The sequence below is a fragment of the Notechis scutatus genome, chromosome 4 (assembly GCF_049901735.1).
Source record: "Notechis scutatus isolate UNSWTSFEM ecotype Mainland chromosome 4, rNotScu1.2, whole genome shotgun sequence".
Lineage (NCBI taxonomy): Eukaryota > Metazoa > Chordata > Lepidosauria > Squamata > Elapidae > Notechis > Notechis scutatus.
Genome location: NC_142012.1, coordinates 88,730,716 through 88,749,087, shown reverse-complemented (window position 1 = coordinate 88,749,087; position 18,372 = coordinate 88,730,716). Strand labels below are relative to the sequence as shown.

Below are 18,372 nucleotides of genomic sequence, written 5' to 3'. Positions count from 1 at the left end.
GCAGTTCTACATGCCTTGACTACATCCCAGCTTGCATGGGGTGAGGTCTGGACTTTGTTCACTTAGTAAATGCTACATAAATCATTTTTGCATTTCCCCCGGGAAAGCTGAGGGAGTTAGGTATATCTTAGTTTATCAAAGAGAAAAATTGGAGGGACATGATAACTATCTTCCAGTATAGGGAGTCCTCCACTTATAACCATTTGTTTAGTGGCAGTTCGAAGTTACAATGGCACTGAAAAAAGTGACTTATGATGTTTCCTTCTGGCACTATCAAGATTAACCAACCAGTGCTTTGAATCTGACTTCCATTGTAAACCCCAGAAATGATTTTTCCCCAAAAAAAACTTGATCTAGCAGAGAAATCAGCATACCTGGAGCAAACCACTGAAGGTTCTTCCAGAAATCTTCTTCCTTTCTTTCCTACTATTTCCTTTGTCTTATTTATCAGCAAAAGTGACAAAAGATGGAAGGATCAGAGTGTACAATTGCAGTATTTCAAACACTTCACAACTGTGCTTAACTAGAGTCAATTGAATCAATAGAAAGACATGTTGGCCTTCTCAAAACAAGACTGGCACTTCCTGAAACATTTTAATACTCCCCTGCTACTTCCCCATCTCCTGATTTTCTTTATTAAAGCTGGTATATGAAGGCCTGTGCTGTATTTGGCAGTGAATGATCCCTGGTCATTCCAAAAAGTGCAAGAACATGCCACTAATTCTGAAGAGAACATCTCAGAATCATTTGCACAATGGAGCTTTTTTCTTGGTAAAGGGATATACAGTATTTTAGGTTGCAACCAATGAGTAAAAATAAATAAATCCCAGCATATATAAAATACTAGTTCTATATCCATGCTACGCTCCAAAACTATGTGACCGGGCTTAGTTTTGGGGGAGGAAAATAAGCAGGGGGGAATTGTGCCTCTGTCTACCACTATCCATCGTTGATTCATCGGGCTAGCATCCTGTCAGTGTGTGAGAGAGTTGAGGGCTGTTTGGAAACTGAAACATGGAAACTGAAACAGTATTTGCTGTGTGAACAAGGAGACAGCAAGGAGCCTGGGCGTGGCTTAGCTCAACTGTTCTGTACTAAAGCTGCTTGCTGCTGTGAAACTAAAACTGAAACTCTTCTCCTCTGCTTGTGTTTTGCATTTGGAACAGATTTCTTTTCAGGTTGGGAGAGGGAGTAGAACTCCTTAGCATCAGAGCGTGTTAATAATAATAATAATAATATAGGAAATACTAATGCTCTGATGGTCATTTCGAAAAATCCTTTCTTAGTGAGCACCTAGAAGCCAAAAGGAACATATGTGCCAAATTTCAAATTTGTAGGCTTTATGGTTCTAGAGATTTTGTGATGATGCATGAGTGAGTGGTATTTTGCTTTTATATGTATAGATTTCATAGTTATACAGATTATTATTATTTTTTTACAACGAGGAAGTTTCGTCTCTGGGTTTGTTTTGGTTTGGTTTTTACCCTGGTGACATATCTGATCCAGTCTCTTCTTTTGATTACAGGAGATCCAGAAACATTTGCACTGGGGAGAATATGAGTGTACACACAAATAACAACAGCAGCAGAATACAAATAATATATACAATACATAAATTGCAATCCAAGCATGTATATAACAAGGATGTTACATTGAAAGGAACCATTTACTACTTGATCCAAGTAAGGCTGTGATTTATTCTCTCCAAAGCTGTTTGAAACAATGGAGCTGGAGACTGAAGATGACTAATACTTCCCTCTCAAACTGCTCAAATCCCCTCTTACCCATCATGGCTAGGCAGGAGATTCATCAGCTTCACTTCCAACATTGCTACTGCAATCAATTTCATAGTCACTCCAGATTGTATGTCCCTTAAATAAAAGGGAGAGAGGGAAGGAGGGGGGGAAGAGAGAGAGAGATACCTGCTAGAAAACTGGAAAATAGCCCTGGATAAGCACTATAGTGTGGGGTTATGTAATATATCATGTCAGAGTTTCTCTGTTGAGACTATTATGGGGACTCTCTTGGGAAAAGAATTGAGGGTTGGCATCTCAATCTCCCATCACAAAATGGTGGCCATGAGAGGTATAATCAGTTATAAAGCCTCAGAATGCTACCCTGTAGAGTCCTTTCACTCCTTTTTTTTTTTTTTTTTTTTGGCTATCTCATGGGATCTTCATTCTCCTTCTGGATAAGGATGTTTCTAAAAACATTGGCTTCCAACCACCCCTCCTTTATATTTTCTAAAAGAGCTCCGGGCCCCTGAGATATTCTTGGAAACAAAAAACGATGTTAAGAGATTTATTCTGCAGCATATGCGGCTTACTCCCTACACACACACACACACACACACACCTCCCGCAAAAAAAAGGAGTTATAATAAATTTAAAAGTGTTAAAAATCTGATGGAGCAAGGAGCCCAGCAGACCTCCAAAGACGTCGGTAGGCACTGTACAGGGATCACAACATCACAGGAATTTCCTGCTCTCAAGATCGAAACAGAGAGAAAAGATGATATAAATTTAAAGCCAGTATTTCATAGTCACAGCTCCGGGCTATGACTGTAGCTTGTAAAGATGGGCTTCATCACCCTGGCAAAGTCATTGACATACAGGACAGGTGCATGGAAATAGATGTTCAAAAGAAATTTCAAAAGATCAGAAGCTTGGATGGGTCGTCCTCGACTTACGACAACGACAGAGCCCAAAATTTATGTTGCTAAGTGAGACGTTTTTAATTTCATTGTACACACGTTGTGCATTGACCATAAACGTCTGATTGATTGTTAAGTGACCTTCGACCCATTGTACAACCTTTCTTGCCACAGTTGTTGAATGAACCAGTGCAGTTGTTATGTTAGTAACACAGTCGTTAAGTGAATCTGGTTTCCGCCATTGACTTTGCTTGTCAGCAGGTCGCAAAAGGCAATCGTCATAAATATGAGTTGGTTGCCAAGCATCGCAGTTTTGATCACGTGACCCATGGGGATGCTGCAACGGTCGTAAGTATAAAAAATGGTAAGAAGTCTTTTTTTTTTTCAGTGATCTGGAAATTCGAATGGCCACTAAATGAGCAGTTGTAAGTCAAGGATTACCTGTATCCTTTTTTAACGGATGGATGGATGGATGACTTAATGAATTAATTAATCCTTTATTGGCCAAGTGTGATTGAACACACAAGGAATTTGTCTTGGTGCAAATGCTCTCGGTGTACATAAAAGAAAAGATACATTTGTCAAGAGTCAAGAATCATCAGGTACAACACTTAATGGGGTACAAATAAGCAATCAAATCATACTAGGAAACAGTCAATATTAAGGATACAAGCAACAAAGTTACAGTCATACAGTCACAAGTGGGAGGGGATGGGTGATAAGGAGTGATGAGAAGATTAACAGTAATAGTAGTGTACACTTTGTAAATAGTTGAACAGTGTTGCGGGAATTATTTGTTTAGCAGAGTGATGGCTTTCGGGGAAAAACTATCCTTGTGTCTAGTTGTTCTGGTGTGCAGTCCCCTATAGCGTCGTTTTGAGGGAAGGAGTTGAAATAGTTTATGTCCAGGATGTGAGGGGTCTGTAAATATTTTCACAGCCCTCTTTTTGACTCGTGCAGTATACAGGTCCTCGATGGAAGGCAGGTTGGTAGTAATTGTTTTTTCTGCAGTCCTAATTATCCTCTGAAGTCTTTGTCTGTCTTGAGTTGCAGAACCAAATCAGACAGTTACTTTTTGGGTTTTTTTAGAGATACATTAGATTAGAAGATACTATAGGTATGAGCCCTATCTAAAAGAAATTTGACCTCACTCTATTCACCATTGCCGTTGGATCTCTTTTTAGAGATAGATATAGCTGGTGTTCAGTTGAACACATAACGGCAATATGCACATGATAATATCCCACAGATGATGACATGGATTTTTCATGTATGTAGCATCACTTTCCCCCTATGGAAATGGCCCCTAAGACAGCAGGTACCTTCTGTTTAAGGTGGAATATGTTGGTTGCAGCTATTTCTGCTGTAGGTTCTTGAGAACATGTTCAGGCTAACCCAATATGGAAATACAGGAATACCAGCATCTTCCCTTGACTTATTCTCCTAGGTGTCACTCATTAAATCTCAGCATCTTTCTCAGTGGCTTTTTGTTCCACATGTCTAATTTCACTGCACATCGAATCTCACGCGTTAGTAATAAAGCAATAGGTCAATGACATCTAGTGGTGGAAATGGGAAAAACAGAAATGGCTAAAGTGGAGATTAAAAAAACAAAAACAAATTCTAGATTAACCGATATATCCCTTGAGCGATTGTTCCAAAGGCAGGGATTGGAACTGTATTTCAAGAGCAATATTGCAAACATATTTTCTGTATTTTTTATATTATTATTATTATTATTATTATTACTACTACTATTATTATTATCATCATCATCATTATCATTTTACTACAAAGAGGGAAGAAACATACCCATATTGTCATTTAATTCAAAGGATTGAAAGATCAAGAAGATAGAGTCAATTGCAGGTTGCTCCAGATTACAGGGATCCTCAGCTGTGGGAACTTTAAGACCTGTGGACCTGGCTGGCTGAGGAATTCTGGGAGTTGAAGTCCACAAGTCTTAAAGTTGCCACGGTTGGAGACTCCCTGCTCCAGAATGTACGAGTCCACTCAAAGCAGTGCCTTGATGGATGATTTCTGAGAATTCAGAAGAAGGCATATATGACCAGAAATTACTAGCAGGGTGAGAATAATAAATTCTAAATAAAAAGGATAATAAAAGAAACGAAATTGTACCATTGAAAAGTTTATCCTTTTTTGTTGTGTTGTTGCAGAAACAGACAGGAGAAAATGCAACCTAGCATTGTCTGTGCCACACAATCCTCCCTAGAAAGGTACCGAGTTGTGTTATTCCATCTACAGCTTCCCATAGTTTTCGACTTATGACACAATTAAACCCAATGTTTCTGTTGCTAAGATGTTTGTTAAGTGAATTTTGCCCCAACCTTTCTTGGTTGTTAAGTAAATCACTGCAGTGGTTAAGTCAGTAACACAATTGTTAAATGAATCTGATTTTTGCATTGACTTTCCTTGTCAGGTCACAAAAAGAGGATTACATGGTCCCAGGACACTACAACCGTCATCAATATGAGTCAGTTTGACAAGCGTGCAAATTTTGATCATGTGACCATGGAGATGCTGCCATGGTTGTAAGTGCGAAAAATGGTCATAAGTTGCTTTTTTGAGTGCTGTTTGTAACTTTGAACAGTCACTAAACAAGCTGTTGTGGATGACTACCTGTACAGACTGTTTTGTGGGTATACAGCAGTTGTGGTATTCAGCTGGTTAACACCGGATCAGGCGAACCAATAGCAAGGATTTGGCGTGGGTCGCCAAAATGGTAGTAAGTTCTGGCTGGCCACACCCCCGACCCGGTCGCCCAGTCGCCACTGGCTTGCTTGTCCTGCCCGCCCGATGCTTGCTCACCCCGCCTGCCTGACGCCTGCCCCTTAAGGCAGGGGTCCCCAACCACTGGGCTGCGGACCGGCACCGGTCCGTGGAACATTTCCTACGGGCCGCCGGTTTGCTGGGCGCCGCCATCTTGTTTGACGAGAAAGTGCTTCGGGTGAGCTTTTCCGGTTGGAAGCGGCGTTGTGTCCTAAAGGAATCCTCGCGCCTTAGTTTCATCAAAGGGGAGCTTGAACGAAACTAAGGCGCGAGGATTCTTTCAGCACCCAAGGCAAGGCGAGCCGAGTGACCGTCCCGAAGCCATCCCGAAGCGAAGCCCATCGACAAAGGTACAAAGGAGGAGTTGAAGGTGCAGGGAGAAGCGGGGGACGGCTGGCTGGCCAGTCGCTCGGCTCGCCTTGCCTTGTCATGCGTGCTGATGCCGGTACCGGGCCGCGGATCATTTTGTGATGCGGTACCGGGGCGCGGCAAAAAAGTTTGGGGGCCACTGCCTTAAGGTATTTCTTTCTTTTCTTTCCCTCCCGACAATCAGCTGTTCATACGATCAGCTGTGCCAGGATTCCCCTTGCTGAGGCCCAGGATGGCAAAAAATGGAGGGGCTCAGACCCCCCTCCATTTTTTGCCTTCCAGAGTCCCAAAGGAGCCTTCTGGGATCAAAAATGCACACACACCCCGAGGATCCTCTGAGGCCCAGAAGGCCCAAAAAACAGGTGGGGGGAGGGTTGGCTGCAAAAAAAAAAAAAAAGGCACACCCACCCAGTCACATAGCCACACCCACTTAGCCACACCCACAGAACTGGTAGTAAAAAAAATTCAATCCCATCACTGGTATACAGGTATTCTTTGTCTTAGAACCAACAGTTATGATGGACTTTTCTGGAGGCTTATGGCTTGGATTTGAAATTCCTACAGTTCCTCCCCCACCCTGCAATCATGCAATTAAATTTGGGGCATTGGTCATTTGGTCATTTGGCAGCCGTTTGCAGCGTTCCACAGAATCATGGTCACTTTTCATAATAGTTTCAACTAAACCGAAACTTTTAGCTTTAGGGGCCCGAAGGCTAAAACGTCCAAAGAGCCATTACATGATTTGGGTATGTCTAGTTTAGTGAAAAGAAGGACTAGGGGTGACCTGATAACAGTCTTCCTATTTTCCAAAGCACCAGAATGCAAGACAAGAAACAATGGTTAGAAACTAAACAAGGAAAGAAACAAACCTAGAAAAAAAGGAGAAATTTCCTAACAGCGAGAACATGAACTCAAAACATGGCCTTACATTTCTGCCCAAAACATTTTGCACACCCAACTTCACTTCTTCAAGATCATCTGTAAATTCATGAAACCTGCTGGTTCACATTATCTTTTCCCTCAGGACGAGGGTGGGGTGTGAAAAAGCTATGATCCAGTTGCTTACTGTTTAGTCTCAATATTGAGCTATAAGAATATTTTATTTATTATCCCGCTTTTATTATTATTTTTATAAATAACTCAAGGTGGTGAACATATCTAATATACCTTCCTCCTCCTATTTTCCTCACAACAGCAAAGCTGGCTGAGGAATTCTGGGAGTTGAAGTCTACAAGTCTTAGTTGCCAAGTTTGGGGACCCCTGCTTTATATTATGCAATGTATTATAAACTTTGCCAAATTTCAGTTCCACGGGATTCATAGCAGTGACAAAATTGACTACCGGTTCTGTGGGCATGGCTTGGTGGGCATGGTATGGCTTGGTGGGCGTGGCAGGAGAAGGATACTGCAAAATCCCCATTCCCTCCCCACCCCACTAACCTGCTTTCCAGCTCCATTCTCCTGTGCAGAGCAACAAAAGAAGACCCAGCCAATCAGCTGGGACTCGGGAGGCAGAGAACAGATGGGGGCGGGGCCAGTCAGAGGTAGGATTTGCTGGTTCTCCAAACTACTCAAAATTTCCGCTACTGGTTCTCCAGAACTGGTCAGAACCTGCTGAATACCACCTCTGACTCACAGGTCCCAGATTTTGGACACAATCTGTATGTTACCCCATTTAAGCTACCAGTACTTCCAGTACTCCAGGTTGACACCTGACCAAGGTAGAAGGGAAATATAGTGTAATTGAACTAGACATCCAAGGTTTCCATTTCAAACTTTTGCACTTCTGAATAAGACATTTTCAGGAGCCCCTGAAATGTGTTTTGGGAGTCTATTTCTTATTGACTACAGGTAGTCCTTGACTTACAACAGTTTACTTAGTGACTGTTCCAAGTTACAACAGCACTGAAAAAAAGTGATTTATGTCTTTTTCACACTTATGACCATTGTAAGCATCCCCATGATTACATGATTTACATTTGGATGCTTGACAACTGACTCACAGTTATGACGACTGCAGTGTCCCTGGAGTCATGTGATCACCTTTTGCAACCTTCCAACAAGCAAAGTCCATGGGGAAGCCAGATTCACTTAACAACCATGTTACTAACTTAACAACTACAGTGATTCACTTAACAAATGTGGCAAGAAAAGTCATAAAAATGGGGCGATATAACACTTAGCAACATATAAATGTAACACTTAGCAACATTAATTTTGGGCTCATTTGTGGTCATAAGTTGTGGGCTACCTGTATTCTTCTCCCAAAATGAGTGATATTTTTTATTAAAAAGTTTTTTTTATATAGCTCACTCACAATAGCCCTATTGCATTACATAAACTGATTGCATTTCAGATCTAGAAAACTACAATGGCAGACAGATATATTTATTGTACACAGAGACCTACACTTGAGATTATTTGAATTTGCCATTTGAAATATGAAATTCATTTGGGGGCATCCTTTGATCAACTCACTGTTCCATTAAATTCCCCCTTACATTTAGGAATTCCTTCTCATAGTACAATCTTATGAATTACGTATGTGACAAGCAGCTAAACCCATTGTTTCACTCTTACATTTTAATTAGTGGAAATTAGGAAAAAGGCTTTATGGAACTGAAATTCACTATGTTAAGTTACAGCTTGATTTTTCCCCAAAAAAAACCACACACACACACACACACACACCTTGTTTTTCTCTTGCAGCTCCTCAAATATTTATTATTTCAACAATTTCCCCCATTTTTAAAACTAGAATCTTTTTCAAACGGAAATAGATTTTTGCTGTCCTATATGATGTTTTATTAACTAAATTAAGAGCTATAGATTAATTTTTAATTGTTATCTTTAAATATATTGCAAGTCACCCTAAATTTTCAAAATAAAAAATTGAGCTGAAGCAGGTAGATATTTTTTTATTTCTTTTTCGTGCGAATAGGCCAAAATGAAAAAAAGAAAAGAAAGAAATGCAACTATACTCTGCTAAGAAGGGAAATATAAAGAGAGGAAAAAATAGTATATACCAGTAATTAGAATCAAGATTCTTGATGGTGGTTTTACAAATAACTTTATGGAACATAAAGCAAAGCATTTTCTTTGCTTCGACTCAGTTCCTCTGCACTATTTTAGGAAGCAGCCAATACTAGCAGAAAAAGCATTTGGGGGCACTGTTTCATCAAGTTACACATGGATATTTGCTCTGTCCCACTAATTCTGCTTATTTGAAGCAATGTATCGTTTTACATACATAAATTGCAGTCTCATTTGGTAACAACCCCCACCCCAACACATAGAAACACTGCATTTGCATTCTTTATTTAATATTACAAAAGGATGATGGCCTGACTGAGGCATCAGGCAGCCTCCAGATAAACACTTGAGGAGTCACCTTTGAATATTCCACACCAAGAGGCTCGGTTTATAAAAATGCAGTGATCTCGATGCAACTGCTCTGTTCTCCCACCTATATGGAAGGCATGATTTCCCACCTGGTTTTTTTTTGTTTTTTTTTAAACCTGCCTTTTAAATGTTTCTCTATCAGAGGTTGAGCTTTCACTGTCAGAAAATCCTAAATAAAGTTCCCTTGATAACCGTGAGATGGTACCCTCAGCAAAAACAAAAGCTATCATTCCTACCGGAATATCATGGGCCCCGAATGAAAAAATGGCTCATTTCAAGCTAGAGAAAGAAAAGAAGAGGCTATATTATCTTCCTTAGCTCGTATACTCCAAAAGTTGCTTCATTCTGTCTCTTGGAAACAACTGTTTACAAAAGTTCTCGAGCAAGGAGAATTTGTTTCAAACACGCACATACGTGGACATACATACTCTCTTCTCTAACCCACGGCCGTACGCTGGGCAAAAATATTTTGGCTCCGAGTCCCTCAGGCAACTGGTAGTCTGTGCAGGAGTTCGTGTCATCGCTGGCTTAGGTGGGAGATGACATAAATGAGGCCCACCAAGAGTAAGCCACGCACGCCCACCATCATGAGCAGGAAGAGCAGCAAAATGGACATCACGGGCTCCACCACCTGGTTGCCAAGGTGCCAAGTGGGGAAACCCATGTTCACCAGCTGCTGGTTGATGTCTGAAAATGGCGAACGCTCCCCGGGCCTCGCATTCTGGCGCTGCTGCTGCTGCTGCTGCTGCTGTGGTGGGTTAGGACCAGCGTTTGAGGCTGCGTTGAAAAAGCCCTGTGGAGACCAAGCAGGAGAAAGGGAATGAGCACAAGAAGCCGTCTTTCAAGCCACAGAAAGGGAACTGTAAAAGGGAGGAGTCCGAAATACAGCACTTTAGGCAAATTAGAGGTCATTTCACAGAGAAAGATACCTGGTGGGCCGGGCTAAGGAATATCAAGCGCCAAGAGGACTACAGGTAGTCCTTGTTTAGCAACCACAATTGGGACCAGCAGCTTAGCCGCTAAGCGAAGATGTCGCTAAGCAATACCGCAACTGGGCTTACAACTTTTATTTTAGCTTTCTTCTGCTTTACAGACCTGCAAAGGTCACAAATACGAGGATGGGTTGCAAAGCTTTTTTTTTTTTTTTTGGTCATCGTCGTTGTAACTGAACGGTTGCTAAATGAGGTCGTCGGTTGTGAAACTGGCATTATGCTGAGAATTGCCCCTTTTCCAAAACCAATTTATATATATATATAAGCTAAGAAAAATGTAAGGAGGCTTTCTGGACTTCAGCATCCATAATTCCTAGACCTTCCGTTGCCAAGATCGGAAAAGCCCTTCTCTGTTGTCATCCAAGGATGACCCTGCTTTCCTAAAATTTTTGGAGAATGAAAGTGAGTCTGACTGCTCCTTAAGAATTAGTTACTTGGTTGACAGTATGCTGTTTAGATATTTTTATTACTCTGGCTTTGTGTGTACTTTTTATTTTTTCATAATTGTCCCTTCCAACTCTGTTAATCTTGTTAAATCTGACAAAAACTGGTAAAGTTGCTCCCTGCCGCTACTTCCGTGAAAGGATTTAAAACTAAAAGCCCATCATGGTAGCTTTGCAAGAACAAAAGGCTGGCTCGGTCCTTGATGATGGCTCATTAAAGGTGGGGGGGAAACTCCGTGTTAGAGGCAGAGCGGAGGTCCTCCCCACCTTTGATGGGCCATCCAGACTGAGCCAGCATTTTGTCCTTGCAAAGCTACCATAATGGGCTTTTAGTTTTAAAGGGCTCGGGGGTCTGGCTACACCTGGGGGGGAGGCAGAGGGAGAGGCGGCAGCTCAGCAGTGAAGGCGGCAATGGAACAGTGGCAAGGACCAGATCCCCCTCTGCCGCCCATCTGCTGTTCACAACCCGTTCCACGGCTCCGCCCTAAGCCCGACTCAGCCGCCACCGCTGCTGTTGCCGGTGGCTGCGAATAGCGGTCACTGTGCAGAGCTTGTATTGGGCTGCATAAGACGTTGTGAGAGCTCTCGCGGGGTCTTGTGAAGCCAATAGAGGCAGCAACAGAAGTGGTGGAGACAAGTGGCCAGGCCGGGCCAGTGTCTCAGTCATGTCATGTGTCTCCCTGAGCGATCACGGAACTTCTCTCCACCGCAGGAAACGGCACCTGTCTTGTCACATTCTTTCCCCACCCCACAGTCCCTACCACGAGCCCCCGGCCAAATGCAGCAAGCCTGAAAGGCAATCATCAGAAACTCTGTACCCCAAGCCTCGAGCCTCATGCAGCAGGCGCGCGCAGAACCCCTGAGCTGGGCCTGGCCCGTAAAGGCCGAAAGGAGACCATCGCAGCCTCACCCCCCCCAACCCACGGGCCATGGCAACTCATCTAAGGAGTGAGGAAGCCGGAGCTGGGGAGTGCGGTATCGGGCTGACAAAAGCTGCCAAATGAGTGAGGGAGCCAGACGTGAGTGGTTGAAGGAGAAGAGGCGAGGACAGTAGGTAGATCTATAAGGTAGGATGGGGCGGAGTGGGGTTGGGTGGGGCATGGCGTGGCGTGGCGGAGCCAGCCAGGAGTAGGAGTCTTAGCTAGGGGATCACCCGAGCCCCTGAAAGCCCCCAGCAGCCCACCCCTGACTCAAGGCATTAAAATACAGTGGAAAACATAACCCAAATCCTAGGGGAACTCAAGATGGACTTTTGCTGATACAAAGATTCCTGCACATTTCTCCTGGAAGTTTTGAACAGATTTGGAAAGCATGTGGATTCCACCAAGAGAAAGCAATGATGAACAGAAACCAATGATTAATGCAATGAAAATAATTTAATTAGAAGCCAAAGGCAGGAATGTGACAGCTTGTTTTCTCTCAGAAATGGCCCACCTACGTATTTTAAAACACTCAACAGATTCCTTTCAGAATTAAAGCCTGAAGAGAATAACACAAGTTCACTCAAAGGACTCACATGCTTCTCACATACACACATATTCAGCCTAACTTGTGAAATCACATCATTACCATACTTTCTGAAGTCCATTTAAACATGCTAATTCTCATTTGAAATTGCAAAATGAATAAGCAAGCGTGCATGTTTGAAGCAACTCAAAGTTCATCCTGTGCCAATTTTCCAATTTTATTCTTTCAAATCTCAAATGGACAGCTAATGTTAACACACACATACACAGAGAGCTCATGTCTTGCTTGTGAATTTAATTTAAGGGTACCAGATTGACCCAGGATTCTGGACAAGAAAAACCTTTTAGTCCAATTCAGAGTCCTTTCTACCGGTACAATCTTTCTAATATGTAAATTGGCTCTGAAAATAGTTCTCTTTGAGCAGATTAAACAAACTGAATAATCAAGCACTAATTCAAGGCTGAATATAGGACTGGGAGACAGTTCAGTTTCATAATGGTGTTTTAGTGTTGTTGTGGTTCGCTGGCAGCAGGTGCAGACGGCTGAGGTCTCCGAGAGCGAGGACTCGGACGAGGGACCTGTGTGTGATGCAGGGATGGGGCCAGGACTGTCAGAGAGTGGGGTGCTGCTGCAGAGCTTGTGGAGTCTGGCAGCAGTGACAAAGAGGCCCCTGGGGTGCCTGTGCTCAGTGCGCATGTGCGTAGGGCTGCTCGAAGGAAAGAGCAGCTGCAGAAGCACAGGCAACTTGGGAATAAGGCTGCAAGGGGATGGCTCCTCCCATAAGGGATAAAAGCCAGCCTTTGGGGTTGGCTTCTTTGCAGGAAGCAAAGAAGTTCTTTGGACTCCAAGTTCTTGTGGAATTTCTGTCTATTCTGGTTTGTTTTCGGAGACTTTTGGCTTTGGATATTTCCCTGCAATTAACCTTGTGTTCTTGGCAGCCTTTCACATCCTTGAGAGGACTTGCTCTTATCTGGGATAGTTAGTTTTAATGACTCTTTGCTGTGAATGAACAGAATTCCCAGAAGCGCATTAAAAAGGTTTACTTTTCTATATACTTTGTGTTTATTTGATTGGAACGAGGCTTGGGTCAGAACAAGTGTGTTCAAAAGCACAAAATAGAGCTCCTGTCTATAACTCTTAAAAGAAATCCTATCTTTTCCTGGAATCACTTGGGGACTCTAGAGGATGCCTATGTGATCCTGGGAAAAGGTACAGATACTTTAAAAAGCTAATCTTCGAATTCTCCCATATTCCCTAACACCTTTTTCAAATTTCCAAACTGCTAGGAGAAAGGTTTTTACTGAATAATTCTAAGCACAAACCACAATACATACACCATTCCTCACGAGTCGAGATGAGTTCTCCCTCACCTGAGTGGACTGTCGCACTCGGGGGTCATCATCTTGCACAATATCTCCATTAGCCAAAATTCGCACCATCCTTATAGCAGTCTTGTGTTTGCTTTGTCACACCTGTAATTTACAGTGTGAAGATTTTTTTTTTAATATGATTAAAATAGACCCAAATAAGTTGAATATACCAACATGATATATAAATCTAGCAGCAAAGCATTTCTTACACAATCACAATAGCTAATACATGACACAATAGCTAATAACATTCCACTGCTGCATCCTTCACATGTATAGATCTACTACTATGCATGAGCAATTTTCTTACAATGTTGTACAATTCAAGGGCACAATTAATTGAAATACTTTTGCACCGCATACAGAAACATTTGAAATAATTCACATAAAAAGTAAGAATGATGACTAAAAGATATTCAAAAATATATTCTTTTTGTCACATTCTATGGCAGCTATGTTTTGTGCACTGAATGTTCCAGACCCTCATCTGAGCCAGAGAACAGAAGTGCCACATCCTGTTCTCTCAATTAGAAACACTTTCCAGTTCAGTACTTTACCTGATCACAAGATTTTAAAGCCAAGTAAATCTGCAGAAGTATTAATTCTAAAACTTTAAAAAAAATATTTTTTCCTTGTAAGCAAAATGCCATCGGTTTTTAAAATGTTCATAACGGGCACCATTTTTAGAAAAGATATTTCCTTCCTGGTTCAGGGAAAGGAAAATCTGTTGAATGATATTTTGTATCCACGATTTACATTTTTTTTAAAAAAAAATGTGATATGCTCCATTGGTTTAAAATAAAATTAATTATAATATTCTACGGAATTTTTTTTTATGCCACCGTCACTGATACAGCAATTCTGGGAGACTTGTAATATGCTTAAAAGTATTACACAACAATTGAAATTGTTGAAAAGGTAAAAACTAAGATGATGGGAGGCCTCGGAGGTAGGTATCTTGCCTACCCAATCAGCCACCCTCAGTGTAGCAAGGCCCATGTCAGAGCTCCGGTTCAAATGACAGAACCAAGTATTTCGACTTTTCCAAAAGGCCAGGAGTATGGGGATGGATCTCACTTATTTAATGTGTGTTTTATTTTATTTATTAAACCAATTTATGCAGCTGCCCGTCTCACCAAATAAGCAACTTGGGATGACATACAACAGAGCAAAAAACAGGTAATAAATATATTATTCAGGCATTTTGGTCACCCATGACAATACTGCAAAACAATGAAAACAACGTAACAAGTTTTAAATGACATAAATAGCAGCTGAGGTAAAAATACACAATTGCATAATGTAACTTCTTAGTCAACAAATGGGTCTGGCTTAAAATGTCCTTAGATCTAGAAAGAAACTTGTCTTTCTCTTATTCCTAGGGGAAAAAAAACAGGATTCCCAAGATTCCCACAGCCTTATCTACAGAGAATTTCTTATCTACAGAGAATCTTACTAGTTTGGGGTTAAATGCAAATCTGGAAAATATATGAATAAAAAGCGTGAGGTGCAAGATCCCTCCCATCCCCCACATAGGTTAGCTCAGTGCAATGAGACCAGCTTGTGCCTATTTCTACCTTGAGAAGGGACTATATATCATGTTCTTTTGAGAAATATTTTATTTTTACAAGCACAGACAATACGAAGCATTAACCCACAAAACCTGGGAGTTCCCATTTCAGCATGAATCCATAAGGTAAACCTTAAGCCTCACTTCCAGTTTCTATTAAGCCTCACTTCTAGTAACCTGAAGCCTCACTTCTAACCAACTATTTATGCTACAAGATACATTAGGGGCCCACACAAATGAATACTCAAAGTGCACATACCAACAACTAGCTCTATACCCGTGGTTCGCTACGAAACTATGTGATTGGGCTTAGTTATTGGGGAGGAAAATAAGGAGGGTGGAATTCTGCCTCTGCCTACCAGCATCCATCGGTATTCATCTGGCTAGAGCCTTGTCAGTGTGTGAGACAGTTGAGGGCTGTCTGGAAACTGAAACATGGAAACTGAAACAGTATTTGCTGTGTGAGCAAGGAGACAGCAAGGAGCTTGGGCGTGGCTTAGCTCAACTGTTCTATACTAAAGCTGCTTGCTGCTGTGAAATAGAAATGGAAACTCCTCTCGTCTGCTTGTGTTTTGCATCTGGAACAGATTTCTTTTCAGTGGGGAGGGGGAGTAGAACTCCTTAGCATCAGAGCGATGTCTGATGGTCATCTCAAAAAATCCTTTCATAGTGAGCACCTTGAAGCCAAGAGGAACATACGTGCCAAATTTCAAGTTTGTAGGCTTTACAGTTCTGGAGATTTTGTGATGATGCGTGAGTGAGTGGTATTTCGCTTTTAGATAGATAGATGGATAGATGATAGATAGATGATGGATGGATGGATAGGTGGATGGATGAATGGATGATAGATAGATAAATATAGATGATAAATGATAAATAGATGATAGATAGATAGATAGATGATAGATACCGTGTTTCTCCAACAATACGCCCCCCCAACAGGAAGACCCAGCATGTTTTCTAAGCATAAAATGAAATTAAGCCCCTCCAAATTTAGGCCTATTTTAAAACATGCGAAATTGGGGGGGGAAGGCGGGGGGAAACTTGCCGTTAGGAGTGCCCTGCAGGCAGCTATGCCTCGCCACCAGCCGCTCCTAACAGCCAATCATGGCGGAGCGCAGAGGGCTCCCTACCCCCGTCAAGCGCCTTTGCTGCAGACCCGGGTCAGCGGGCGGGCATCGTCGTCGTGGATGTCCGCCGGCAGTGTTTCAGCCGCTTCTCAGGCCTCCGTAGCTTCCACAGTTCCCACTGGTGCTGGCGCCTCTCTCGCCAGCGCCGTCTCCAACAACAGCGGCAGCAGCGGCGGGAACCATGGAAGTTACGGAGGTGGCTCCCCCACCCGAGAAGTGGCTGAAATGCTTCCACGGTTCCCGCCGCCGCTGCCGCTGTTGTTGGAGACGGCGCTGGCGAGAGAGGGACAGCTGCAGCTCGGCCTGGGCGCGCTTGGAATGCAGGAACGGGCTGCGCACAGGGACTTTTGGAAACTTGCAGAGCCCGAGGCTGGAGCACCAAGGGTAGCAGCAGCAGAGATGCTCACTCAGCTCTTCTCACGCCACCCAGCCACTTGGGATTAAACCAAAACGCAGCGCACGGCACTCCCAGGTACGTCAAAATGTGTTTTTCTTTCCTGTTGTTGCAAGAACGGGGACGGGGGGAAAGCGGGAGTGACTCAGACGCTGTTGTTGGAGACGGCGCTGGCGAGAGGCGCCAGCACCGGTGGGAACTGTGGAAGCTACGTGGAAGCTACGGAGGCCTGAGAAGCAGCTGAAATGCTGCCAGCGGACATCCACGCCAACGACGCCTGCCCGCTGACCCGGATCTGCAGCAAAGGTGCTTGGCGGGGGTAAGGAGCCCTTCGTGCTCCGCCATGATTGGCCGTTGGGAGTGGCTGGTGACGAGGCGTAGCTGCCCGTGGGATGCCCTAGGCGAGGGTGCACAGGGAGGGAAAAAATAAATTCACCCCTGAAAAGACGTCCTAGCCGTTTTGTCGGGGCTCAAAAAAAAATAAGACCCAGCCTTATTATATGAGAAACACGGCAGATGATAGATGGATAGATGATAGAGATAAATAGATGATAGATAGATGATTGATAATGATAGAGTACAGTAGAATAGAATGGAATTGAAGGGAAGGGAATAGGAACAGGAACAAGAATGGAATAGAATAGAATGGAATGGGAATGGAATGGGAATGGAATGGGAAAAGAATAGAATGGGAATGGGAATAGAATGGGAATAGAATAGAATAGAAAAAATGGGAATGGAATGGAATAGAATCAGAATAGAATAGGAATAGGAATAGAAGAGAGACGATATAGATATATATATAAAGGCACTAAGCAGCAAGAGAAATGATTAGCAAGCAGCGATGATGTCACAATTATACCTCATGCCAAGGCTTCAATCCTAGAAAACAAGACGCGATACTCGACTTGGTCTCAACAGGAGGAGAGGAGGGATCAACTAAAAGCTCAGGGAATCCTCGCCCTGGCCCCGGAAAGGAACGTTCTGTACATGGTCAGAGGCACGACGGCTGTCTGGTTAGCTTCAAGAGCGTGTCTGGGACCCGGATTAACCCTTTCCCAAATGCCAGCAAGTTTCGGGGGGTGGGGGGAAACCCGGCAGTTCTATCTACGCTTACACATCCCGACAAATTTTCTCCACGTTGGTTTCAAGGCTAATAAATTGATTTGTACAGATGGAGTCGCAACGCCCCCCCCCCCCATGTGCCCACTCACCGCTCGCCTTTCTTTCTCTCTCTCTCTCTCTCTCTCTCTCTCTCTCTGGGCTCCTTTTGCTGACGTCAGCCTTCCCTCCTTCTGCTGACTGTCCAAGTGTCTCCAGCCCGGCGACTTCTAGGGACGTCATCACCGGACATCGTTCGAGAGAGAGAGAGAGAGAGAGTCTCGCGCAAAGGGGTTGGAACTGTGCAATTAGCTCCCTCTTCAGGCGCCAAGGTGAATGAACAGGTTGTACGGCGAGCCAATGCATCGGCACAAGCGCTCAGGGGGTTACAGAAGGCAATTCCTTAAGCGGGCGGAGAGGGAATGGAAATGGCATTTTCCAACAACAACAACAACAACAACAACAACAATAACAGAAAGCTGTCTGGGTGAAAATAATGGCTGAGGGAGTGGGGCTCTTGGCCTCAAGAGGCAGGTGACAGCACCGAGCAACCTTGAGAGTGCTTTAGCAAATCTGAATTGGGCGTGTGGAGTCTTCCCAAGCATTTCGTTGATATAGGCTAGCCCAGGGGGTCTCCAACCTTGGCAACTTTAAGACTTGTGGACTGCAACTCCCAAACTCCACAAGTCTTA

At 43.2% G+C, this 18,372-nt stretch overlaps 1 protein-coding gene across 3 annotated transcripts in view; it reads right to left on the bottom strand.

Annotated features, from left to right (window-relative positions):
• Window positions 1-8,506: 8,506 nt before the first annotated feature.
• FAM241B (family with sequence similarity 241 member B) overlaps window positions 8,507-18,372 on the bottom strand; it is a 223,850-nt gene continuing 213,984 nt past the window's right edge. Inside the window, exons 2-4 of one of the 3 annotated variants that reach the window (XM_087964069.1) lie at window positions 17,794-17,809; window positions 13,450-13,587; window positions 8,507-10,006 (exon numbers count right to left, since the gene is read on the bottom strand). In XM_087964069.1, coding sequence (XP_087820195.1) covers window positions 9,731-10,006; window positions 13,450-13,554 — 381 coding nt within the window. In that variant the 5' untranslated portion in view covers window positions 13,555-13,587; window positions 17,794-17,809 and the 3' untranslated portion in view covers window positions 8,507-9,730. Of the gene's footprint in view, window positions 10,007-13,449; window positions 13,588-17,793; window positions 17,948-18,372 lie in introns of those variants that run through there. The other 2 variants (XM_087964072.1, XM_087964070.1) reach the window with 2 other exon arrangements.